Below are 24,932 nucleotides of genomic sequence, written 5' to 3' on the forward strand. Positions count from 1 at the left end.
GTAATTGTTAATGGGATTCACCACTGAGCAGGTATTTCTAGTGGGATTCCACAGGGATTGGTTGTTGGCCCTGTACTATTTAACATTTTTATCAATGACCTGGAAGAAAATATAAAACCGTTACTGATAAAGTTGCAGAGGATATAAACATTGAGGAAGTGGTGAATAATGAAGAGGCCAGGTCACTGATTCACAGTTATCTGGATTGCTTAATAAACTGGATGCAGGCAAACAATATGCAATTTAGTATGACAAAATGTAAAAGTCAATACATCTAGGAAGAAAGAATGTAGGCCATACTTAGAAGATGGGGGATTTTGTCTTGGGAAGCAGTGACTCTGAAAAGGATGAGGGGGTTAAGGTGGATTATCAGATGAACATGAACTACCTGTGCGACAGTGAGGCCAAAGGGCTAATGTGATCTTTGGTTGTATAAACAGGAGAATCCTGAGTAGGAGTAGGGAGATTATATTATCTGTGTATTAGGCACTGGTGCGACCGCTACAGAAATGCTGTGTCCAGTTCTGATGCCCACAGTTCAAAGATGTTGATAAATTGGAGGGGGTTCAGAGAAAAGTCAGGAGAATGAGTAAAGAATTAGAAAACATGTAATCTTCTTTGAATGCTTGCTCATGTCGATTCCATATTAGATGTGTGCACACACATGTGCATGGCTGCTGGAGATTTTTCCCTTAGTGGTATCCGTAGGGCTGTCTCTGGTGCCTCCTGGAGTCCCGTGCTAATGTGCTGGTATATGGGGTGCTGCCGGCCCTGTGCCCTCTGTTCCTTCTTACCGCCCATGACTGTCACTTTCTACGGATACTACCGGGGGAAAACGTTTGGCAGCTGTGCATGTGGGCGCGCTCAGACCTAACATGGAATGGACGTGAGCAGCACATCTCGAATATAACATTTATGAAAGGTAGGTAACCATTTTTTAAAGTTGAAGACTCAAGGAGGTCTATCTGTTTAGTTTAACAAAGAGTTAAGATGTGGCTTGATTATAGTCTATAACTACCTACTTGGGGAACAGAAGTTTGATACTAGAGGGCTCTTCAGTCTAGCAGGCAAAGGTATAACAAGATCCAATGGCTGGAAAGTGAAGTTAGACAAGTTTAGATTAGAAATAAGGCACAAATTTTTAATAGTGAGATTAATTACCAAGGGTTGTGATCAGGGCCGGCTCCAGCTTTTTTGCCACCCGAAGTGGCGAAGCGAAAATAGAAAAAAAAAAAAGATAAAGCCAATCAGCGGCACTTCGGTGGCAGCTCAATCGCGCCGCTTCATTCTTCGGCGGCAATTCAGCGGCGGGTCCTTTGCTCCCTTCCTTCCTCTTCGGCGGCACTTTGGCGGCAGCTCAAAGAGGAAGAGAGGCACTGAGGGACCCGCCGCCGAATTGCTGCCGAAGACCCGGACTTGCCGCCCCTTTCCATTGGCTGCTCCAAGCACCTGCTTCCTTCGCTGGTGCCTGGAGCCGGCCCTGGTTGTGGTGGATTTTCCATCACAGGAAATTTTTAAATGAATATAGGAGTTGATTCAGGCAAGTCCTATGGCCTGTGTTATACAGGACATCAGACAAAATGATTAAAATGTTCACTTCTGGCCATATAGTCTATAAACAATATGATTTTTCCCCTGAAAGAATTCTCTTTTCATTATATTGTCCCCATCCTTTTTTCCATTCAGCCACTTTTGAACATTTTTTACTTCAGTTATTGTAAATGTCAGTTACTATTTATTACAATATTTGTCATTTCTGTTTCTTCTTTGCTCTAATTTTGGCTAACCAAGAGAATGATTTTCAATTTAAACACCATGAGAGTCTAAAATTTGTATCATGTTTTTTACACAGTACACTTCACACTAGAACTCAGTATTTCTCAAATGAGTGTATTTTTTATGCCATAGAATCCCAAATACTGTGCATATTTAGTGCTGGAGTGATTGCTATGCCTAAAATGCTGGCATTTCTGAGGGGATGAAATGCAGCAGCTATTCTGTGCTAGCAATGCCATACAACATTATTTTTAGACAACAAAATTGAGAATAATATATTCTTTTCTCTCTTGGATAAGAAAAAATAACTTTTCCTATATGATTGTAAGTAGTCAGTTCCTTAATTTTATTTTTCAGCTTTTAGATACCTTTGTTTAAGCACACTGTAATAGGACTGATTCGGTACTTCGATGAGCGAATCCCAGAGAACACTTAAGTACTGTAAGAAATGCTATGGATAATTTAATAGGTTTTGGGTCTTCCATTTAGGTTTCTGATAAACTCAGTCTAGTCTGGTGTTAAGGGGGCATGCACAGATGGAAGTGCCTTTTTTCAGATGAGATGTAAAAAGGAGAACTCAGTCAATTGTGGTCATTAAAAAAACATTGGTACCTTTATGTTCGACCAAGGCATTGAGCCGAGTGTCCTGACACTGATAACTATATATTGTATCTATCTAAATTCTGTAATTTCAACTGGGATATGGTAATTCATAGCAGTGCTGAAGTACAAAATAATACTATCATAAAGTTGAATGCCCAGTGAACCCCATTCTATTCTCTTTAGCAGAACTGAACAAGGTTCCATGGGATATCAAATACTTTTATTCAAGTTAAATGCTAGTTTGAGGCTCATGTCAACAGCTTATGTACATTGGTATAGCTCCAGTGAAGTTAATGGAGCAATGTCAGTTTACTCCAGCAGAGGTTCTGGCCCTGTGTGTAACATAAAGAGAGACCTCATTTTACTCTACTAAAAATTACCACTGCTATGGCCAAGAGAATTAGTCATGTAATTGAGATGGATTTAAATAAAAGGAAAAATCTGCCAGGACAGTGGAAACACATACAGGAAAGGGAAGAAGAAAGGACACTGGCAGCATGTCTGTCAAAGTAAAGGAATTTGGGTGATAGCTCAAGTGAGGGTTAGTGGTTTTCATGACAGACCTAGACTTTGGCGTGATGCTGAAATGTGACTATGATACATCATTAATACATCTCTAACTTCCTTGCGTGGGTGGGTTAAAGACATGGTTACTATATTTAAAGTGTGCATTCAGGCAAATGTTCAAAAATATTCTTTCTAAAACCCCTTTAAACGATGATGTACTTTTCCAACAGTTTCTTTTGATCGTGCAATAGCAGATAAGTTATTTTCTCCATTTTCCTTCTTCCAGTCTTGGCTGCTTATGGTACAGCAGACAGAGCAACTTAGCAGGATAATGAAGACACATGCAGAAGATCTTAACTCTGGGCCACTACATAGACTTACAATGATGATCAAAGACAAGCAACAAGTAAAGAAAAGTTACATAGGTGTTCATCAGCAAATTGAGGCAGAGATGTTCAAGGTACCTTATTATACATGATATTTTTTTAAATTTACTAAATTACTAAAGCTTTATAAAGTAGTATATAGAATTATTTCATATAAATACTCACGTGAATACTGCAGATGCCACCATTCCTCTTTATCTTGCAATACAAATACTAATTTATTATAATTGGATTGCATTTTCTTCTTGTTTAACCCAGTTCCTCCATTTTTCTACAAGTTACTAGCTGAAAAGACAGAGGTGGGAAACTGTCCTGCAAGTGAATTCAGTTAGGCTAACTACTCTGGAACTTTTCTCCTTCCAGTAGAGTGTGACTGTGTGAATCCCTTCTCCTGTCTCCTCTAGGCATTCCTGGGGTCAGGGCTTGAAAAATCCACTAATCTAAGGCAAGTAAAAGCTTTTCTTGATGAGTGCTGTAAATTTCTGAGGAATCTAAGCTTGTGTTTCAAAAAAAATACTACCTTTCAGCAGCCACAGTGGGTTTTGGGGTGGACTTCAAATGTATCTGATACCTAGGATCCAGAGGCTGATATGAATAATGGAGCCCCCAAACGAGTATGGCAACAAGTTTTCAATGAGCAATAATCATCCCTTGGATTAACTTCATTGGATTCAATATTACTACTGAAATTTAAGGGGACAGCTTCCTATTAGGAATCCCAGCAACCTCCACTTTCCCAGCAGCTGGTGGGAGATTGACATGTCACATGGGTGTCCTCCTTATTATTCTGTGGTTAATAGTTTGACTTCTCAGCCTATCGGGTGCCTGGTAAAACTTCCAAATCCTGTGTGTGGGCCTATGAATGGATGTGCTTGGGTGTATCAAATAATATGAGATATACCTATCTCATAGAACTGGAAGGGACCCCAAAAGGTCATTGAGTCCAGCCCCCTGCCTTCACTGATTTTGCCTCAGATCCCTAAGTGGCCTCTTCAAGGATTGAACTCACAACCCTGAGCTTAGCAGGCTAATGCTCAAAGCACTGAGCTATCCCTCCTTATTCTGGGGTGGTGGGAAAGATTGATGGAATAAGTTAGGAAGAAAAAGTACAAAATATGGAGCGAGAGTGAGTGAGTGAAGGGACAAGGGGAAGGGAAAAAAGGAGACACAAAATCTAAGGTGGGTAGAAAACAATTTAGAGAGGGGAAAAAATGGAGGAGGTGGTAGTGGAAGAACACTGGAGAGAACTCTATACTATACCATGTTCTGCTATAGGACAGAAAAAAAGATAACATATTGTGATGGGTTGCCCCCCTTCAAGATGCCACCTGGATCTGATGTGCTAAGATACCACTGAACCTGCCTATTCTGCCAGCTTGGCCCCCCCTTTAGACTGTCTTGCCAAGCCAGGCTCCTAAGCCTCCTCTAGCGCGCACACAGGCAGGGCCACAGCCCGCTGCGGGAAGACTCAGCTTAAAGGACTTGCCCCAGCACTCAGGTGCCCACCTCACTTGGAGTGCAGAGCCAAAGGTATATTGTGAAATCCGCCCCCTCTAGGGTGACCGATTTTATAGGGACAGTCCCGATTTTTGAGTCTTTTTCTTATTTAGGCTCCTATTACCCCCCACCCCCGTCCCGATTTTTCACGCTTGCCATCTGGTCACCCTAGCCCCCTCCCTCAATGAGGAGATGTGCACAACTTCTTGCCATCCTCCCCCATTAGAAATTACAGAAACTGGGTTTAATAATAAACAAAATAAATGTATTAACTATAAAAGGCAGATTTTAAGTGGTTAAAGGGGAAGCAAACAGAACAAAGCAGATTACTGAGCAAATAAAACAAAACGCGCAAACTACGCTTGATTCACTGAAGAAACAGGTTACAAAATGTAATTTCTCACCCTAAATGTTGAATTTAGGCAGGATTCAGAGTTTATGTAGCTCAGAGTTCCAGTTATTTTTCTTACAGACTGGACCCCTGTCTCAGTCTGGACTTACCCCTGCCTTTCCCTTCGGGTTGTTATTTTGTGTCCCTTTAGGTACTTTCAGCAATCTTTCTTCGTGTGTAGGCAATGGAGGAGACTCTGGAATGCCTTCCCTCCCAGCCTTAAATAGAATTTACACAAGGCGGGAAGCCTTTTGTTGCCCAAACTTGACCTTCCCCTCCTGTGAGTGGAAAATTACTAGAAGTCGAAGATAGTATTTAGTACCAGGTGGCAGGACCACCTGACCTAGTAGTGTCACAGCTAGTCCCAGGAGGACTCTCAGGAAGGAGAGAGATTAGTATCTTCACAGTTCTGTTGTTTTTTCCTAATGGGCCATCAGGGCTGTGATGGCTGGTTGTCTGGTGGGTGTCTCCCAATTACACACAGTTACATAGTCAATATTCCTAACTTTAGATAAGGAAGTGATACATGCATACAAATTGGATAATCACATTCAGGAAATCATAACCTTTCCAAAGATATCTTACATGAGCCATCATGTATAAAGTTTATCTGTTATGTCATATCCATATCATAATCATATTTTCATAAAGAATATGGAGTGTAAGATCACAAATATATTTGACAAAAAAAATTCTGCTGATCAACCAACCCTAATAAGTTTTTTTATTTATTTGTGTGTGTATATATATATATATGTGTGTGTGTGTGTGTGTGTGTGTGTGTATATATATATATATAATTTTTTTTTTTTAATTAAGTTTTTTGACAGTAAATTACAATTAACTACAGTGCATGAGCCTTGTGAGGCCTACTTTTTAGCTGAAGCAGATCATGGTTTGGGAGTAAGGCCACACAGGTATTTTTTACCCTGGCCAGTAGACTATGTTGTCTTCTAGATGTTGAGTTTTTCAAGCCCTTCCTGAGGTTCTCTAGACCAAGTGTATGGATTGATTTCTGATGAGATACTGTGTATTCTTATAGTCTTACCTGCTGTTGTCTGTCCAATGGTTTTGTGCCTTTGGAGCACTTATTGAATGGCTCATTGAGCTACTTACTTGTCCACATAAGGCCTCTTCTGTAGTACACAGCAGAATTTCTGCCTTGTTAGATAGAATATCAAAATACCCTTAGCCCCCTAGGACACTATCCAATATTCAACAAGATTATCAGCCGTGCTGATTGGAGTCCATAGGACACGCTGGATAAAATCTTGCCATAGAGGAATAATTATAGCAAAATAAAAACATGGTCGTTTCGTATTCCAGAGAATCCTTGTTTGAGGAATCCCTTGATACATCCCTTAAGGACTTACTTGAAAACAAACAAAAATCATGCTTTCCACACATGTCAATGGTAAAGACTCTACCTTCAGGTTTATTCCAGTCCCATTGCGAATCTCAGACATTCTTCTTTCTGTAAAAATTGGAGAAAAAGAGGGGCTTATGATGTTACTAAGACAAAAATATCAGATACACATCACAGCCCTGGATGCTAGTAGTACGCACTTTAGGGATTGTCTACACAATGCCTTACTCCACACCAGTGGGAGTGTAAATTCTAACGCATACCAGCATGTTGTGCACTAACTGGCATTCGTTAATGTACTATTGTTTGAAATGTGACTACATTAACATGTACTAGGGAATGTTAGTGTGCACCAGCAGGGTCCACGTAAGACACTTGGTGTGCGATACTCTGGTCTGCATTAGAATGTACATCCCTCTGGTGTGGACTAAGACACCATGTAGATAAAACCAAAGATAATTTTGACTATCTTAATCCTCTTAGATTTATCCAGATAGGGAGTTTCTGGCTTTGTTTTCATCACTGACAGAAGAGCATATTGAGACAGGTGAGGCAGATCCATTTCACAGTTAAATACAAAGATTTCTCATAACTAATCTCATTTCCCTGTGTTTGTTCTTCACTCTTCTGTAAAAGGACCAGTTTCTAATTGTGCTCAGCACCTCCTAATCATGGGATGAGTAACATCAGTACCCTCGGCATTTAAGAGTCCAACTCCATTTATTTACTTTGGTTTCATTGATTTACCATCCTTTCAGAACTTCAAAATGGAGTCTGTTTGATTCATTCTTCTAGCCAGTGCCCCGGGATATTTATCTACAGAAACCAATTGCTTCACAGCACCAACAGTATTTCAGTTTCTTCCTTGGAAACCTGTAGGTCTAGTCTGTCAAAAAGTCCTTTCCTGTCCAGTGTCTATTTTAACAACACATGGAAATCTGACTGATTGGGTGTGTGCGTGCATGCATGCTTGTGGGAGCAGGATAACTCAAGAAATGGTCCTGCTCTGACTTAAACTTCCCCATAACTGGTCTAGACTGGAGCTAAGAATTGAAAGACGTGCCCTGGTTGCTTTTTGTGGAGTTCTGACAGTTAACCAATTGCTAGTTTTGTAAAACAATTCAGTAGCTGAGGCTTATGTGACCTAGCAAAAGAGAATCATGAACCCCAACCGTCCCAGTCGTCACATTCCTCATAATGGAGAAAAAATGTAAGAGCAGTCCATTTTGCAGAAAAGCTAAGTGTTCTCTCAGGTTGACTGAGCACAAGTGCTCTCTCCTAGTCCATGAATGTTTGAAGTCACTCTATCAAAGAATCTCTTGTGCCTCTCTTTCAATGCACAGCTCTTCAGGTTTTTCTTTTGATACCAGAGCCCAATGGGTTGTCAAATGTCTTCTCAATCCCATGCTCCAGTGGTCTTTTGTACTTGCTGCTCACTTCTTTTCCTCCACAATGTGCTAAAGGTTTGAACTGTAAAAGGCAATGCTATTCTTGTAGCTCCTTTGCCAAAAATGTCCTGGTTCACGGAGCTGGTCCAATTGTCTATTGAAAGAAAGATTCTCTGACCCACATTTTCAATCTCTTTGTAGGAGCCAGTTGCTCCTGTAGATCTCCTAACTGGTGGCCTGGGTCATAAGAGATTAACTCTTCTAGCCAAAGGCACCTTTAATGGCATTTGAGAAATTTTTAAAATCCAGTCACTTTTCTGTGTTAGGCTTTGGAAGAAATTCTTTTAGTGTAACGAGGATCAGATAAGCATAAACAGTAGCTAATTAAAATCCTATTTTTTTTCTAGCAAGATTTGATTGGGATCTTTGGGCACTATCACAGTTTTAGTAATAATAAAGTAGATGTCCTGATGTGCTCCACCACACATTTGTGATGACAGCAGGTCCCCCTTACACACCAGATTTTCTTTTTTCTTTTAATTATAGCATATGACAATATATTCAAGAGCATCCCTGAAATAATGAAAAAAGCATACATCCTTAATTTCTTGGAAATTAAATCCTGTAATTATCTTTTCCTAATGTTAAGAAGCCTTTAACTCCTGAAGATAAGTGTTTTAATAACTTTCCTATTTTTGCTTTATTCATAGGTCACAAAGACAGAACTGGAGAAATTAAAATCTAGTTACAGACAATTAATAAAAGAAGTTAACTCTGCCAAAGAGAAGTATAAAGAAGCTGTGGCTAAAGGTATGTTACTAGTGACTAATAAATAGTGGTCATTTTTGCTCTTTTTATTATTGCCTTTACTAATTATTATTGCCTGAAAATAGTTATAATAAAACAAAGTGACATTTCTGTTTCGAGCAGCTCAGTTGATGAAATATCACAAAGCTGAAATAAGACAGATTAATTGTAATAATATATATTTACACATTTCTTGATAGTACAGTTTTCTAAAGAATTCATGGGGTATGTGATGGCCCTTTCTTTTAAACTTTCATCCTTTCGTTAGGTTTATTCAGATCATAAAATAGATAAAACAGGTTGGCTATAGTGGTGCTGTAGCAGCAAATGCCACTGATAATGTGGAGTTCCAACTGTGATATCACTACATCTTATTATGCTCTAAATACTGGTTATAGCAACTGTAGCAGGGAAAACACAGATCCTGAAGGACTTAACTTGGCTCTTGACATTTAAATAGAAGAGAAACTGATCATAAACTATTTTGTTTACGTATGTATTTATTTGTAGTTTTAGACTGGGATTTTCAAAGGTGTCTAAGGGAGCTAAGTATTCAAATTACTTGGAAATTCAGTAGGAAGTTGAATGCCTAATTTCCTCAGAGTCCTTTGGAAGTCCCTATCTTAAAACCTATGTGTATATTTGTTAATTGTTTTAGATCTTAAATATTTTTCTTTGTACATTTCTAAAAACATTTTTTACCTTGGAAATAAATCAGATTCAATGAACACTGGAGTGTGAATATAACAGGCTCTAACCCAACTTTTCACTTTTTCTTCATATTTAGTATTTATTTTACATTAGCACCTATAATCTTAATCAAGGATCAGAGCCCCATTGTGCTCTGCACTGCACTGATAATTAACAAAGAAAACAGTTCCTGCCTCAGGAAACTTACATTCTATATTTCAGACAATAAACAGGTGGATGCAACAGACAATTGCGGTAGGACTGAGTTGGGAGGCTTAGGTAACAATTAAAGATAGTTGGGCTTCACAGTACTTATTGGTCTTCAGATTTATTTAAAAAAAAATCTCTGTCATTACTTTATCATTCCATCTGGTTTCCAAAGTTATTCACAAGTTTCTGTGATAATTCCTAAGAAAGTACAGGCATTACCGGCTATTTAGGAAATGGAAAAGGTTTTGTAACCTTGTAAAAGATAGAGCATACTATCTTTTATTCCTTTCTCTTCTGCTCACTGTGGGCCTGATTCTGCATTTCTTCTGAATCCAAAATTCCCATTCAAGTCCATTAGAATTTTGGATTCACAAGTAATGTAGATTGAGGCTGGTGTGTTACTGATCTTCCGAGTATTTGAAATTAGCATTTCCCCAAACCGCTGAGTGCTGCAAACGAAAATAAAATTATTTTTTTTCGGACTGACTTACCTGTCCTTCCATTGTTTACCTCATCCCCAGCTTCATTTTGTATGTTCTTGTAGCACATTTTTATTCAATTAATACTCTCTTCCCACACCAGTATAATGTGTGACAGCATTTCGAAACTTTGGGTTATGACCCTGGGTCCGATTCTGTTCAATATCTTCATCAATGATTTGGCTAATGGCATAGAGAGTACACTTATAAAGTTTGTGGACGATACCAAGCTGGGAGGGGTTGCAAGTGCTTTGGAGGATAGGATTAAAATTCAAATTGATCTGGACAAACTGGAGAAATGGTCTAAAGTAAATAGGATGAAATTCAATAAGGACAAATGCAAAGTACTCCACTTAGGAAGGAACACTCAGTTGCACACATACAAAATGGGAAATGACTGCCTAGGTAGGAGTACTGCTGAAAGGGATCTGGGGGTCATAGTGGATCACAAGCTAAATATGAGTCAACAGTGTAACGCTGTTGCAAAAAAAGCAAACATCATTCTGGGATGTATTAGGAGAAGTATTGTAAGCAAGACACGAGAAGTAATTCTTCCGCTCTACTCTGCGCTGATTAGGCCTCAATTGGAGTATTGTGTCCAGTTCTGGGCGCCAAATTTCATGAAAAATGTGGACAAATTGGAGAAAGCTTAGGCGCCAACTTTTCCTGGCGCCGGCAGGTGCTCGTGCCCCCAGCCCTGCCCCGCCCCATTCCAACCCCTTCCCCAAATCCCCGCCCCGGCCCTGCCTCTTCCCCGAGTGCGCGGTGTTCCCCTTCTTCCCCCCTCTCTCCCAGTGCTTGCTGCCGCAAAACAGCTGTTTCACAGCGGGAAGCGCTGGGAGCTAGGGGGAGAAGTGGCACACTCAGGGGAGGAGGCGGAGGTGGTGCGGAGGTGAGATGGGGCGGGGAACTGCCGGTGGGTGCAGAGCAGCCACCAATTTTTTTCCCTGTGAGTGCCCCAGCCCCGGAGCACCCACGGAGTCAGGGCCTATGGGAGAAAGTCCAAAGAAGAGCAACAAAAGTGATTAAAGGTCTAGAAAACATGACCTACGATGGAAGATTGAAAAAATTGGGTTTGTTTAGTCTGGAGAAGAGAAGACTGAGAGGGGACATGAGAACAGTTTTCAAGTACATAAAAGGTTGTTACAGGGAGGAAGATAAATTGTTGTTCTTAACCTCTGAGGATAGGACAAGAAGCAATGGGCTTAAATTGCAGCAAGGGCGGTTTAGGTTGGACATTAGGAACAACTTCCTAACTGTCAGAGTGGTTAAGCACTGGAATAAAATGCCTAGGGAGGTTGTGGAATCTCCATCATTGGGGATATTTAAGAGCAGCTTGGACAAACACCTGTCAGGGATGGTCTAGATAATACTTAGTCCTGCCTTGAGTACAGGGGACTGGACTAGATGACCACTTGAGGTCCCTTCTAGTTCTATGATTCTATGCCTTAGCCCGTTGCTTGTGTCAGTGGCTCTTCTGAACTTTTTATGGTCCGAGACATGCTTATGATCATTAAGCGAAGTTTCCATTTGCTAGAAATTAAAATCTGTTAGCACACTTGTATATCACATTATTTACTTAATATGAAGAAAGCTGCAAGCATCTCAACATTTCTACAGTGGATGTTTGTGTGGTCTTAATTCTTGAGATGTTCAGAATTCTTAAAAGCTAGACAGTCTGCATTTGATTCATATTTGCTTGTAGAAAATTATTGGGCATGAGGCTTTTTGCATAGTTATTAATGGCTGCATTTAATTTTATTCATTTACTTCTATAATATCACTTAATAAAAACTTGTGTTTGTTTAAAAAAAAAAAGCAGTATGGGGAGGACTTATGTCCAGAAAGTTTGCTGGGTTCAGCAAAGTGGGTACAGTATATTTTTCTTTTAGAAACGTTGAAGAAGAACTACTCTAGTACTTCCTATAGAAAAACTAAAGCTGATACTGGAATTTAATAAACAAAAGATGGTGATTTCTAATTTCTCTTTATTTTATAAGTGCTGCAACCCCCTTTTTAAAAGTTGGGTGGAAGGGGCACGGAGAACGAGGAGTGAAAATGCATAAGTCCTGCAGCCCTGCACACAGACAGCAACAGGATAGTAAAAAAATGAGGAGAAGGGGAATGTTTGGCCCATAACCACCCCTCAGTTGTTTTCAAACCCTCCATATTATTTCCTGCCTATCTTCAAAAGATTTTGCAGTTGTATTAATTATTAAGCATGTTTTCATGTTCATTAAATATGCAATATGTATAAACGGATACAGATTGTATAAATATTTTTGAAGTACTAGTATAAAATATCTTTTAAAATGCACAACTGAGTTATAATAATTCAGTTTTTTTTATATTGGGGCTTAATAAGCTAGTATTAAGTGTACAGGTTCTAACTTTATATATTTTCTTTATTGCAAGATTTTAAAGAAGGAACAGACATGTTAAACAGGTACAGCCAGTCTTTCACAGCCTACATTTCAACCTTATAATTATCATATAGCTGGAGGTTTGGCTAAATATCCGGTTTGAAACACCTAGAATAGCCTGGATAAGGAGTTTAAATTCTAACTTTATCAACTCAGTCACTCATTTTTCTAATATAGATAAATTGAGTTCCATTGCATTTACTGTGTACAATTCTGTTAGATGACATTTTAAAAAAACGATGCTTGCTATATGGGGATGTTAAAGATCCCACAACACATTTTTTTAGGGGGGAGGTTTTTGTCTTAGGGTCCTTGGCGAAAGTTTCACTTCCTCACACTGTGTAGTGTTGGCAGGCATGGATTCTATGGCTTACAAATGTATTTGATGTTGGTGACTATATTGATGCAAAGCATCTGGGCTTCTCTTTAGGTGCGACATTCTGATTAAAGAATTGGCATAGTAAAATATCAATATACTATTGTGACCAGGGGCCATGATGGACCACACGGAGGAATGCCACACTTAGGGCAGACTGCAAGAAACAGGGCAGACAGTCCCCCCAAACTGGTGGTTTATTCTATAATTAGATTCACCAAGCTAATAACAAAAGAGCTTCTGTAGTACCACACTGGTTAACAAGAAGCCAGACACAGTCGCCTTTAAGCATTCCAGTCCTTGGCTCCTATTCAGGCAAACAGGTCTAATATAGTGAGGGGTTATTGAAAACCTAATTCATCCATATGTGAGGTTCGTATTAATCCCTAAAGATCAGACACTTAACCTCATATCAATATATGTCTCAGATTTTACCCATATACCACGCTGTCAGCCAATCCTTAATAAACTAACTGAAGATTTATTAATAATAAAAAAGAGTTACTGAATGGTTAAAAGATTATATACATTACAAATGCTTGTAAGGTCCTTATATCAGACTTGTAGCAGTGTTGGACAAATCTGCTGGCTTGCAAAAGTCTCTCTGGAATCATTCCCAAAGGTTAGAATTCAAATGCAGCATGGATGTAAAGTCTGTTAGTCTTTTCATGCATTTTTCAGGGTATTCCAAAAAACTACTTGGAAGATCTCAGTTCCAGGGCTTAAACTTTCCGTTTAAAGTTAATCAGACTAGGGATGAAAGGATCAGTCCTGAGGTTTCTCTTTAGAGCTGAAGCAGGTTTTTCACATGCTTTGAGCACAGCGGGTGACTGAGGATTCTTTTTTGTTGAGCACACAATGACCCACCTCTTTGAAGTTAACATTCAATTTCCTATGCATATACAGGTAATCTAGTTACTCATTTGCATAAGGCAATTAGCCGGTCCTTCATTATAACAGAGACAGATAAGCTGAAGACAATATATTAATTTTCTGCAGTGTCTCACATCTTTGATCTTTGATCAGGTTAACTGAACAAAGTTGTCTGTGAGCGCAATTAAGGCATGAAAAGGACTTAGCATCTAAAAGCTAATTTGGTTACACTGGTAAACTTTTAATAGGATATAGGTAAACACAGGCAGATATACTTAGCCTTTACCCTTGATTTCTATTACTACAAATGAATGGGTTAATGATTGCTGGTCTAGTACATCTTTGAAATTCACATACAAGTGAATTGTCTTGTTACAATTGTAATGCCTCTTGTTTAGTTGTTAGGGGCAATGCACAGTTTGGCTAGTCTGCCCGTATCACAACCATATAAAATTGTTGATGGATTGATGGATAATTGATGGATCTCAAAATGTAATATTTAATGGGAAATCATCATCAATTGGGTGTGTTTCCATCTGTGTCCTGCAGGAATTGGTTCTTGTCCCAACACTAGTTAATATTTTCTTCAGTTATCCTGAAAATAATATAAAATCATTGATTATAACATTTACAGATTTCTTCATAAAAATTGGTGGAGAGGTAAATAGTGTAAGAACAGGTCACTTACAGAGAGCATCTGGATTACCTGGTAAACTGTCCATAAACACATATCAGTTTAGATAAAGCCAAATAAAACATAGTATATCTAGGAACTAAGATTGTAGGCCATACATATAGGATGGCGAACTGCATTCTGGAAAGCTGTGGCCTAAGGAGTTTGAAGTGATGGTGAATAACCAGATGACCATGAGCTCCCCATGCAATGCTGTAGCCAGGACGGTAAATGCAGTCCTTGGATGTATAAAAAAGGGCATGTTGAATAAGAATAGGGAAGGAGGTTATCTCTGTATTGCATACAAAATAACTGTGTTAAAAATATTATTAAGGTTGCAAAGTCGAGACCTCAAGTTAGGAAATGCCAGAATTAAAGTTGTCTGCAAAACCTTAGGTCAGTCCCCTTGTGCTGTTTACATTATGACCCAGTCATTATTTCCATTCTTCTTGTTCTTGTTATTTATTATTTGCATTATTAGAGTGCCTAGGAGCTGTAGTCATGGATCAGGACCCCATCATACTAGGGGCTGTACAAACAAACAAAAATGATCACATATGATATTTTTCCACAGACCTCTGCCTCATTCAGCATATAGGGTAGACTGTGCTCACTTAAAGAACAGCTATTCTATATTTTGTTTTCTCTCCACTGTTCAATGTGTGGCGTACAATATTTACTGCATGCTATTCTAAATGTGCTCTGAAGGCAAAATTATTAATTTCCTTATGACTTTTTTCTGTGGTGCTTATCACTACACTTCTGAGTGCTCCAGTAACATTAATTAATTTTCCTAACACTCCTGTGAGGTGTCGGTGTGTGTGTGTGTGTGTGTGTGTGTGTATTATCACCATTTTATAGATAGGGAACTGAGGCATAGAGACATTAAGTAAAAAGTTTTCACTAATTCTGGATGCCAGTTTTGAGATACCTAGGACCTTGGAAGTCGGAGAGACAACATTCTTCTTTATGACATAATCCTGATCTATATCCAGAGTTGGTCCATCCTGTGTATTGAATGAGGCAGGGATCCTATGAAAAAATAGTTTGATTATGTAATCAGAGACTTATAATAATACATGCACACAAGGGGGCTGAATTAAAGTTGTCTGTACATCAGGGGTGGGCAAACTACGGCCCAGAGGCCACATCCGGCCCTTCAGATGTTTTAATCCGGCCCTCAATCCCTGTCGGGGATCATGGTCTGGGGCTTGCTCCACTCCAGCCGGGGAGCGGGGTTGGGGGCTTGCCCCACTCCATGCGTGCCGTGGCTCCATGTGGCTCCCAGAAGCAGCAGCATGTCCCCCTTCTGGCTCCTACGCGTAGGGGCAGCCATGGAGCTCTGCATGCTGCACCCACAGCTTCCATTGGCTGGGAACTGCAGCCAATGGGAACTGCAGGGGTGGCACCTGCGGACTGGGCAGTGCGCAGAGCCACCTGGCTACATCTCCACATAGGAGCCGGAGGTGAGACATGCTGCTGCTGCTTCCAGGAGCTGTTTGAGGTAAAGGCCGCCCAAAGCCTGCACCCCTGATCCCCTCCTGCGCCCCAACCCCCTGCAACAGCCTTGATCACCCTCCTGCCCTCCGAACCCCTCAGTCCCAGCCTGGAGCATTCTCCTGCACCCCAAACCCTTCATCCCCAGCCCCACCCCAGAGCCTGCACCCCCTGCCCGGAGCCCCCTCCTGCACCCTGAATGCCTCATTTCTGGCCGCATGTCAGAGCCTACCCCCCACCCCACCGCCAGCTGGAGCCCTCCAACACCCAATTTCGTGAGCAGCCATACAATTTCCATACCCAGATGTATTCCTCGGACCAAAAAGTTTGCCCATCCTGCTGTACATTCTGTTATTTCTGAGTATTTGGCTACTTGACTTTGCAACTTTAATAATGTTCGTTTTACATAGTGGACTGTGTGGGTGTGTGAAATTTCCTAAGAGCTTAAAAAAGCAAACACTAAAAACAAGTGTTTAATAACATCATTTAATAACATACTGTCATGATTATGTAAAAAGCAAAATTTTTTTTTCCTGTGGCACCTTTAAGACTAACGGAACAGCTTAACAGCTTTTTACAGATTCAGACTAACACGGCTACCCCTCTGATACTTGTCATGATTATGGCCTTCCCAATTTCACGGTCCGTTTTGGTCAATTTCACGGTCATAGGAATTTAAAATTAATAAATTTCATGATTTCGGCTATTTAAATCTGAAATTTCATAGTTTTGTAATTGTAGGGGTCCTGACCCAAAAAGGAGTTGGGGGGGGGTCACAAGGGTATTGTGTGTGTGTGTGGGGGGTTCTGGTACTGCTACCCTTGCTGCTGGCGGTGAGGCTGCCTTCAGAGCTGGGCAGCTGGAGAATGGTGGCTGCTGGCCGGGAGCCCAGCTCTGAAGGCAGAGCCGCTGCCAGCAGCAGCACAGAAGTAAGGGTGGCATGGTATGGTATTGCCACCTTTACTTCTGCACTGCTGCCTGCAGAGCTGGGCCCTCAGTATGCAGCAGCCACTCTCCAGCTGCCCAACTCTGAAGGCAGCACAGCAGAAGGTAAGAGTGGCATGGTGTGATATTGCCACTCTTCCTTCTGCACTGCTGCTGGTGGGGTGTTGCCTTCAAAGCTGGGCACCTGGCCAACAGTCCCCGTTCTGCTGGTCAGCTCTGAAGGCAGCACAGAAGTAAGGGTGGCAATACTGCAACCCCCCTAAAATAAGCTTGATACCCCCTCCCCGCAACTCCCTTTTGGGTCAGGGCCCCCAATTTGAGAAATACTGGTCTCCTCCTTGAAATCTGTATAGGATAGGGTAAAAGTACACAAAAGACCAGATTTCACGGTCCGTGATGCGTTTTTCATGGCTGTGAATTTGGTAGGGCCCTAGTCATGATTCAACAGTAGGGTTGGCTCCTTTAGATCCACTGCATAGATCTCTGGCCCTTGCTCTAAGGGAGTAATTGATAGCAGAGGGGGTTGTCACCCTCCATGTAGACCATCAGTAGATGGGGATGAGACAGACACTTTGCCAGTTGGTTTCAGAGATATTTGCTGCCAGCAGACAAATGGTGAGATTCAAGAATCTTGAATTCCATTCCAGGCTCTTAAGGATATTGTACTGTAGTGGGCTTAGACTCTTATGTCCCCTCTCCCCCTCCCAAAGCTTGACTTCTTATATCCCATTCCTTTCTCCCCTTTAACCTGTCCCAGTCCTGTCTGTTCCCACCCCTGCCTTGTTGTTTCAGTCCCATCTTCTTTCTTCATTCAGTTCCATTCTCCAGTTATCAGGCTTCTCATCCCAGTCCAAGTCTCCTTGCCCAACTAGTTCCAACTTCTTCCCCGTGCCACCCATCTCCCCGTCTCCTTCTTCGACAATACCAGCCTGCCCTTTCCCAGCCCCGCGGCTTCACCTGTTGTCCCCTCTGAGTTTGAATCTGACAGCTTCCTCTTCTACACTGCCTGGGTGCCAGCATGGAGGGCACAGTTCCAGTGCCTGGGCTGGCCCAGCCCCAGCTGGGAGCAGCCATTATAGGGAAAGTCCGGCTTCACCCTTGGAACTGCTGCATACTCAGTTCTGTTGGGATGCTGCATGTGCAGTCTGGTCTTCACTATGAGGTGTGAGCATGCTCAGTGAGGATGGAATCTTTGGAAATTTTAGCAGCTAACATCTAAGAAGTCTCTACTGAGCATGTGCCAACTGCAGCTTGTTAAAAAGGTTTATAACAGCTAAATTTAGGCAGAATTTCATAGCAACAGCAAAAGATACAACCATGACAAAAAGCCCACCTCCTGCCAAATTTCAGGTTCCTCCCTCAGAGCATGGGGTGCTAGAGTTGTTCAAAGTAAAGGTCACAACATTTTTTTTAACATGGGCAAAATGTCATATATTTACCTAGCCTTATTCTTTAAAACAGCTGAACTGTTTTGGCTGAAATTTAAAAAATGCAGCCTCGGTTAGGCACTTGACATGGAAAATTTCAGTTCAAATAAAGTTTGGAAAAGTTACAAGCAACTGAAATAGGATCTTATAATAGGAAGGGTCAGGCATCTAGTACTCCGTGGTGCTATCAGCCCTGCATCTAATACCAGACTGGTGAGATGACTTGTGGATTATGGTGTCCAGTTCTGATGTCCCCACTTCGAAAAGGGTGTTGATAAAGTGGAGAGAAGTTGGAGAAGAGTTGCAGGAATGATTTGAGGACTGGAAAACGTCTTGCATGTAAAGACCCAAGAAGCTCAGTCTGTTTTGTTTATCACAGGGAAAATTAAGTGGTGATTTGATCACTGTCTAGAATTACCTATACGAGGAGTGTCAACAGATGATAGAGGGATTTTTAATCTAGCAGGTAAAGGTATTATAAAATCAGTGAAGTTACAGCTTACCAGTTAAATCAGAAATAAGGTGCAACTTCTTAACAGTAAAAGGTAATGAACTATAGCAAGTTATTGATTCTCCATCATTTAAAAAATTGAAATCAAGACTGGATGTCTTGCTAAAAGAGATGCTTTAGTTCAACTAAATCTTATTGGGTTCCATGCAAGAATTACTTGGTGAAAGGCTTATGTTATGTAGGAGTGCAGCCTAGATGATCATATTGGTCCATTCTGGCCTTAAAATGTATCACTTGAGCATAAGGGTCAACACTAGTGTATTCCTTTGCCGGATTGTGGCCATAGTTTATGATTCATCCTGGGATATTTTGGATGAAATGTAAAGTATATGATACTATTAGACTGTCTTCTAGAATTGAAATCCACAACTGTGTCAGCAGGAAAGAGGTGTTAGACAAAAATCCCCAAAAATCCTTTTGCTATGATTTACTGAGGAAAAACTGTGTACACTTTCCCTGCTACTCTGCAGCAGCAGTGGGCCAACAAATAATTTTCTTAGAACTGTACACTAGCCTGCTGTGCTGACATTGATGCTCCTGAGTAGCAGAGTAAATAAAATAAGACAAGTTGGCTTATGCTGTTTTATAGAAACACATCAAAATTAGGGCTGTCAAGCAATTAAAAAAATTAATCATGATTAATCACGTGATTAAACACTAATAGAATACCATTTATTTAAATATTTGTGGATGTTTTCTACATTTTCAAATATATTGATTTCAATTACAACACAGGATACAAAGTGTACAGTATTCACTTTATATTTATTTTTATTACAAGTATTTGCACTGTAAAAAACAAAAGAAATAGCATTTTTCAATTCACCTAATACGAGTACTGTAGTGCAATCAATTTATGATGAAAGTTGAACTTACAAATGTAGAATTATGTACAAAAAAACTGCATTAAAAATAAAACAATGTAAAATTTTAGAGTCTGCAAGTCCACTTAGTCCTACTTTTTGTTCATCCAATCGCTCAGACAAACGGTCCCTTCCAGTTCTATGAAACAGGTATATCTCCATATATAACCCATCTTACAAAGGTGAACTCATGAAGATGCCTATGACTTCTTTAGCAAAATATATGTGGGTGAACCTGTCATACTAAAAATGGGCATAGAAACGAAACAGCCATTTTTTATAGGGTTTTAATCATCACTCTGCATTGAAAATGCAAATGAAAGAGCAGCAGAATGCCCAATTATGTGGGCAACTCCAAGAAGTCTTTTTGAAATTATATATCTTAAACTACTACTGCGCTTTAATGCATATTTTAAAAAATTCGTATTTTTCTTCCCAGATATTTTTGACACAAACTTTTGATTTTTTTTGAAACTAACAACTAGATAAAGCTGTACACTTTTGCACTAATGTTAAAAGAACACCAAATGAGAAACTGTATTTTTTTCTTTGACTTTTTATATTTGAAATAGTTTAAGATTACACCTTAAGATCAATATCTGCTTTTCAAAGAACTCTTGTCAGTCCACGCCAACAATGTGATTACAATATACTCCTTGGCCTTGTGTATTAAATAGTGTGAGAGTCTTCACTGGTTTAGCTTATTTTGTTGAGGTCACCCTAATATTTTTTCAAATTAACCTTATCATGACACCTGAATCATCAGCTGCTGGCTCCCATTACCAAACCTACTACGGAGAAGCATTGCATAATATTTTCAGTTTATTCTAGAAATTATTTTTCTTAGCTACAGCTGCCAATAATTTATTTTTGGGACCCAAGATATCTTTATAATTTTGAGCTAGAGGGCAGTGACTCTTTGGAGTATGTAAGGGTTAAAAAAAAAGGAATACATGATACATATACAGTTACTCACTCACAAATAATGCAGAAATAAACAGTGTTTTGTAAACATTATGCTATAAAAAGAATGAAAGCATGTCTACATTTACTCCCTCTGTTGACAGATCATGTCCACATTCGGGGCACCTTTGTCCACAGCGAGAGCAATGGACTGTGGATATGTATCCCACAGTGCCTAGCGACACCATCCTTCACTAGGTGTGGGAATGTGGAAACGGAACGTGGCGCATCCTGGGATGTGCAAAATGTACCGTCATGCACCGCTTTGTGTCCCACCCCTCCAAAGTTTTCTGGCTTCCTTTCGTGCTGTTTTTTCCAATTGTCATTCTTTGTAGTGCGTGCCAGCATCTGCAGTGAGAGAGGATGGATCCTGCACTTCTCTCCTATGCGCTGTTAGATGTCGTGAGGACATCGCGCATGGCAGCACAGTTACTCGCAGAGTTACTCGCAAAGTTAGCAAAGGATGAATCGCAGGCACCCGAGTGTGATATGGATGGCAGCAACTTATCCGTGCTTTGTGCATTCACAGAGCAGCTGCATACGGCAGACCATCGCTTTTGGGCTAGGGAAACAAGCACTGATTGGTGGGATCGCATTGTCATGCAGGTGTGGGATGATGACCAGTGGGTACAGAAATTTAGGATGCGAAAAGCAACCTTCATGGAGCTATGTGCTGAGCTGTCCCCCGACCTGCGGCACAAGGACATCAGATTGAGAGCTGCCCTTTCGGTAGAGAAGCGTGTTGCAGTTGCTATGTGGAAGCTGGCGAATCCAGACTGCTACCGGTCAGTCACAAATCAATTTGGAGTACAACTGTTGGGGTTGTATTACTCCAAGTGTGCAGAGCAATAAATCACATCCTGCTGCATAGGACCGTGTCTCTGGGAAATGTGCATGAAATAGTGGATTGCTTTGCAGAGATGGGTTTCCCGAACTGTGGCGGGGTGATTGATGGTGCACACATTCCAATTTTAGCACCAGACCACCTTGCCTCTGAATACATCAATAGGAATGGATACTTCTCCATGGTGTTGCAGGCACTTGTGGATCACCGGGAGCGTTTCATGGACATCAATGCAGGCTGGTCTGGAAAGGTGCATGATGCCCCCATCTTCAGGAACCGTGGCCTATACAGAAAGCTGCAGGCAGGGACTTTTTTTCCAGACCACAAGTTCACAGTGCGGGATGTGGAAATGCCCGTAGTAATCCTGGGAGACCCATTTTACCCCTTACAGCTCTGGCTCATGAAACCTTACACAGGGCACCTGGACAGCAGCAAGGAGCGTTTTAACAACAGGCTGAGCAGGTGCCGCATGGTAATTGAATGTGCCTTTGGCCGTTTGAAAGCTTGCTGGAGGTGTCTCAATGGCAGGCTAGACCTTACCGAGGATAATATTCCCGTGGTCATAGCCGCGTGCTGCACTTTGCATAATCTGTGTGAATCTAAGGGTGAAATGTTTGCTCAGGTGTGGAGCACTGAGGCGGAGCGCTTGGCTGCACAGTTTGAACAGCCAGATGCTAGGGCTGTCAGAGGAGCCCAGAGGGCTGCTATGAACATCAGAGAGGCTTTGAGGAACCACTTTGACAATGAGGGGCACTAACACATGTCTGCATTGGAGTTGCTTCCCTGGTGCATCCATGTACAGTTTTGGGGCCCAAGATCCATGCAACACAATGCTTTAGAAGCCTGTTCCCCAGAGTGAACTAATTGCTATACGCTTTTGTAGAACACAGAATAAAAACACTGTACCATTAAATACCTTAGCCTTTATTTATTGTTAAAAAGGGTAAAACCTCACAACTGTGTGTAGCTCCAGCTTTCATTGTGTAAACTGTGAGATGGGGTGGAGTGATGGGAAAACTCAGGAGTGCTGTGAAGTGAAAAAGAATGTGTGGGCATAGAGGGGGGTGGAGTTGGCAAAGAATTGTGCATCTGCATGTGCTGCAGTGGAGGTTGGCCACGGATCTGCTCAGTCTGCAATTATATCAAAGACTTGAGCATCTCTGTCTGATCCTCCATAACTTTTATCATCTGCTCTGTCGCTTGCCTAGCAAATGCAGCATTCTCTTTTCTGTCCTGCCTTTCAGCTTCCCAGCACTCTTTCCGTTCCCTGGTCTGTGTCTCATCACGCTGCAGCACCTCCCGGAACATGTCTTCTTTGCTGCGCCTAGGGTTTTTTCTTATCTGCCGAAGCCGGTTCACGGGGGTGCGTAGCATGTTCTTCAAAGTCTGTGCTGAACAGTAGAGGGATTGTTACATTCCAGCAAATGATTGAAACATTTTAGTAAAAAGAGCATTTTGCTAGTAGAAATCACTTTTTCTCTGAGACTCTAGGCAGGCACACAGCTCCGCGAGCACACCCCAATCATGGTGAGTGTTGGGAGTGGGGGGGAAGGTGGTTGTGCGTACGGACAAAAAGGTCACGGCTTGCAGGGCAGCTTTGCAGGGAACTCATTCTAAAAACACTTTTTCACAGGCGGCCAACCTGATGGCTGACATCTCGCTGCTGCGGGTGACCAGAGAAACCAGGGCACAGCTGCTGAATGCTTGAGGCTTTCACCCTGGTCTATATGCAGCTCAGCTATGTGCCACTTTGGTCCCAGCTCCAGTGATTGCTAAATGGCATGATACAGTTTCCTACATTTTGGGAACTAACAAGGCTGCAATCCCTTGGAATCTGTGGCAGAGGATTAACAAGTACCTAGTTGAAACTTTCCAGAGCCTCCCTCTGGAGGATTCCCTGCAGGTCTCGATGTCCATCGACACCCTGCTTGACCATGCAGACTAGCTACACAGGGCAATGTCCAGCTCACAGAAAACATTACCTGCATCCCACTTTTTGATTCCCTACACAAGCCACAGCAACTTACCCAGCATCTCATCTGCTTCCTGCTCCCCATTGAGCACTTCTGGAGTGGAGAAAAGTTCCTGGCTGTCTGCCCCACCAGGCGACCCCGCTGGGAGCACCACATCCTCTTCTAGCTCGACTTCTTCATCCAGAATTTCAGCCTGCGGGTTACCCAGTCTTTCTGCTGCCTGCAAAGTATCCACGGGGCTATCGGTGATGGAGGTGGTGTCACCACCGAGGATAGCATTCAGCTCCTTATAGAAGCAGCAAGTCTTAGGTGCACCACCGGAGCGATGGTTCGCCTCCCGCACCTTATGGTACACCTGCCTCAGCTCCTTTATCTTCGCTCTACACTGCTGCGTGTCCCGATCATAGCCCTTTTCACACAAGCCTCGAGAAATTTGCCCATATGTGTCCCAATTCCTGCGGGTCACTCACAGCTGCGACTGAACAGACTCCTCTCCCCATATACTGATCAGATCCAACAACTCGGCGGTGGTCCAAGCGGGAGTGCATTTGGTGCGATAGCCAGCCATGCTCACCTGGGAAGCTTCTCTGGGAAGCCAGCAAGCAGGAGATGAGATTTAAAATTCCCGGGCCTTGCAAGGAGCAGGGGCGGGTTGGCTGCAGGGCAGCGGAGTTCAAACTGCTGACTAGAGCGGCAGCATGGGAATTGTGGGATACTTTCTGGAGGCCAATAAAATCGAAAAAAACCCTGTGGTGTCTACACTGCATGTTTGTTGACAATAAAGGGAGGGGAAAAGACAAAAGTCTCTCGCAGGGGTGGAAGTTTTTTGTGACCAAAACTAGGTGTTTTTTTCGAAAAAAGTCACATTGCAGTGTGTACGCTACCGCTGTTTTGTCGCCAAAAGCCAGTTTTTGGCAACAAAACTTGCCAGTGTACACAAGCCCAAAGTGTGTGAAGTAATCTTTTATTGGAACAACTTCAGTTGGTGAGAGAGACTAGTTTTCGTATTTACACAGAGCACTTCTTCAGGTCTGGGAAACATATTCAGTGTTACAGCTAAATACAGTGTGGAGCAGATAGTTTAGCATGAGTTGTTAACACACATTTCAAGGGACCATTTAAGGTGAAGAGGCCCATTAACACCCTTCCAGTCATAGGAGGAAAGGAAGGGGTGGGGGAGGCAGCTGGTAGGACTTGTTATTGGGTTATAGATTGTTGTAATAAGCCATAAATTCAATCTCTCTCTCCAGTTCATGATTTTTAGTGTCTAGCAAAGTTATGAATTGAAGCTCCCAGGCTTGTCTTTTGAAAATGTTGTGCAGGTTTCCTTTGGAGATGAGGAGTGAGAGATCAAATATGAATTGATCATAATGCAGGCTTGGGATGATGATCAGTGGCTGCAGAACTCTCAGATCCACAAGGTCACATTCCTGCCTCTGTGCACTGAGCATGGTCCAGTCTCCC

General features: G+C 41.7%; 1 protein-coding gene across 1 annotated transcript in view; it reads left to right on the plus strand.

The window, feature by feature from the left end:
* FER (FER tyrosine kinase) overlaps positions 1 to 24,932 on the plus strand; it is a 409,588-nt gene that overhangs the window by 51,371 nt on the left and 333,285 nt on the right. Inside the window, exons 5-6 of the mRNA XM_065406919.1 lie at positions 3,173 to 3,346; positions 8,625 to 8,724. Of these exons, the coding sequence (XP_065262991.1) occupies positions 3,173 to 3,346; positions 8,625 to 8,724 (274 nt within the window). The remainder of the gene's footprint in view (positions 1 to 3,172; positions 3,347 to 8,624; positions 8,725 to 24,932) is intronic.

Source organism: Emys orbicularis, chromosome 6, assembly GCF_028017835.1.
Source record: "Emys orbicularis isolate rEmyOrb1 chromosome 6, rEmyOrb1.hap1, whole genome shotgun sequence".
Classification (NCBI taxonomy): Eukaryota; Metazoa; Chordata; order Testudines; family Emydidae; genus Emys; species Emys orbicularis.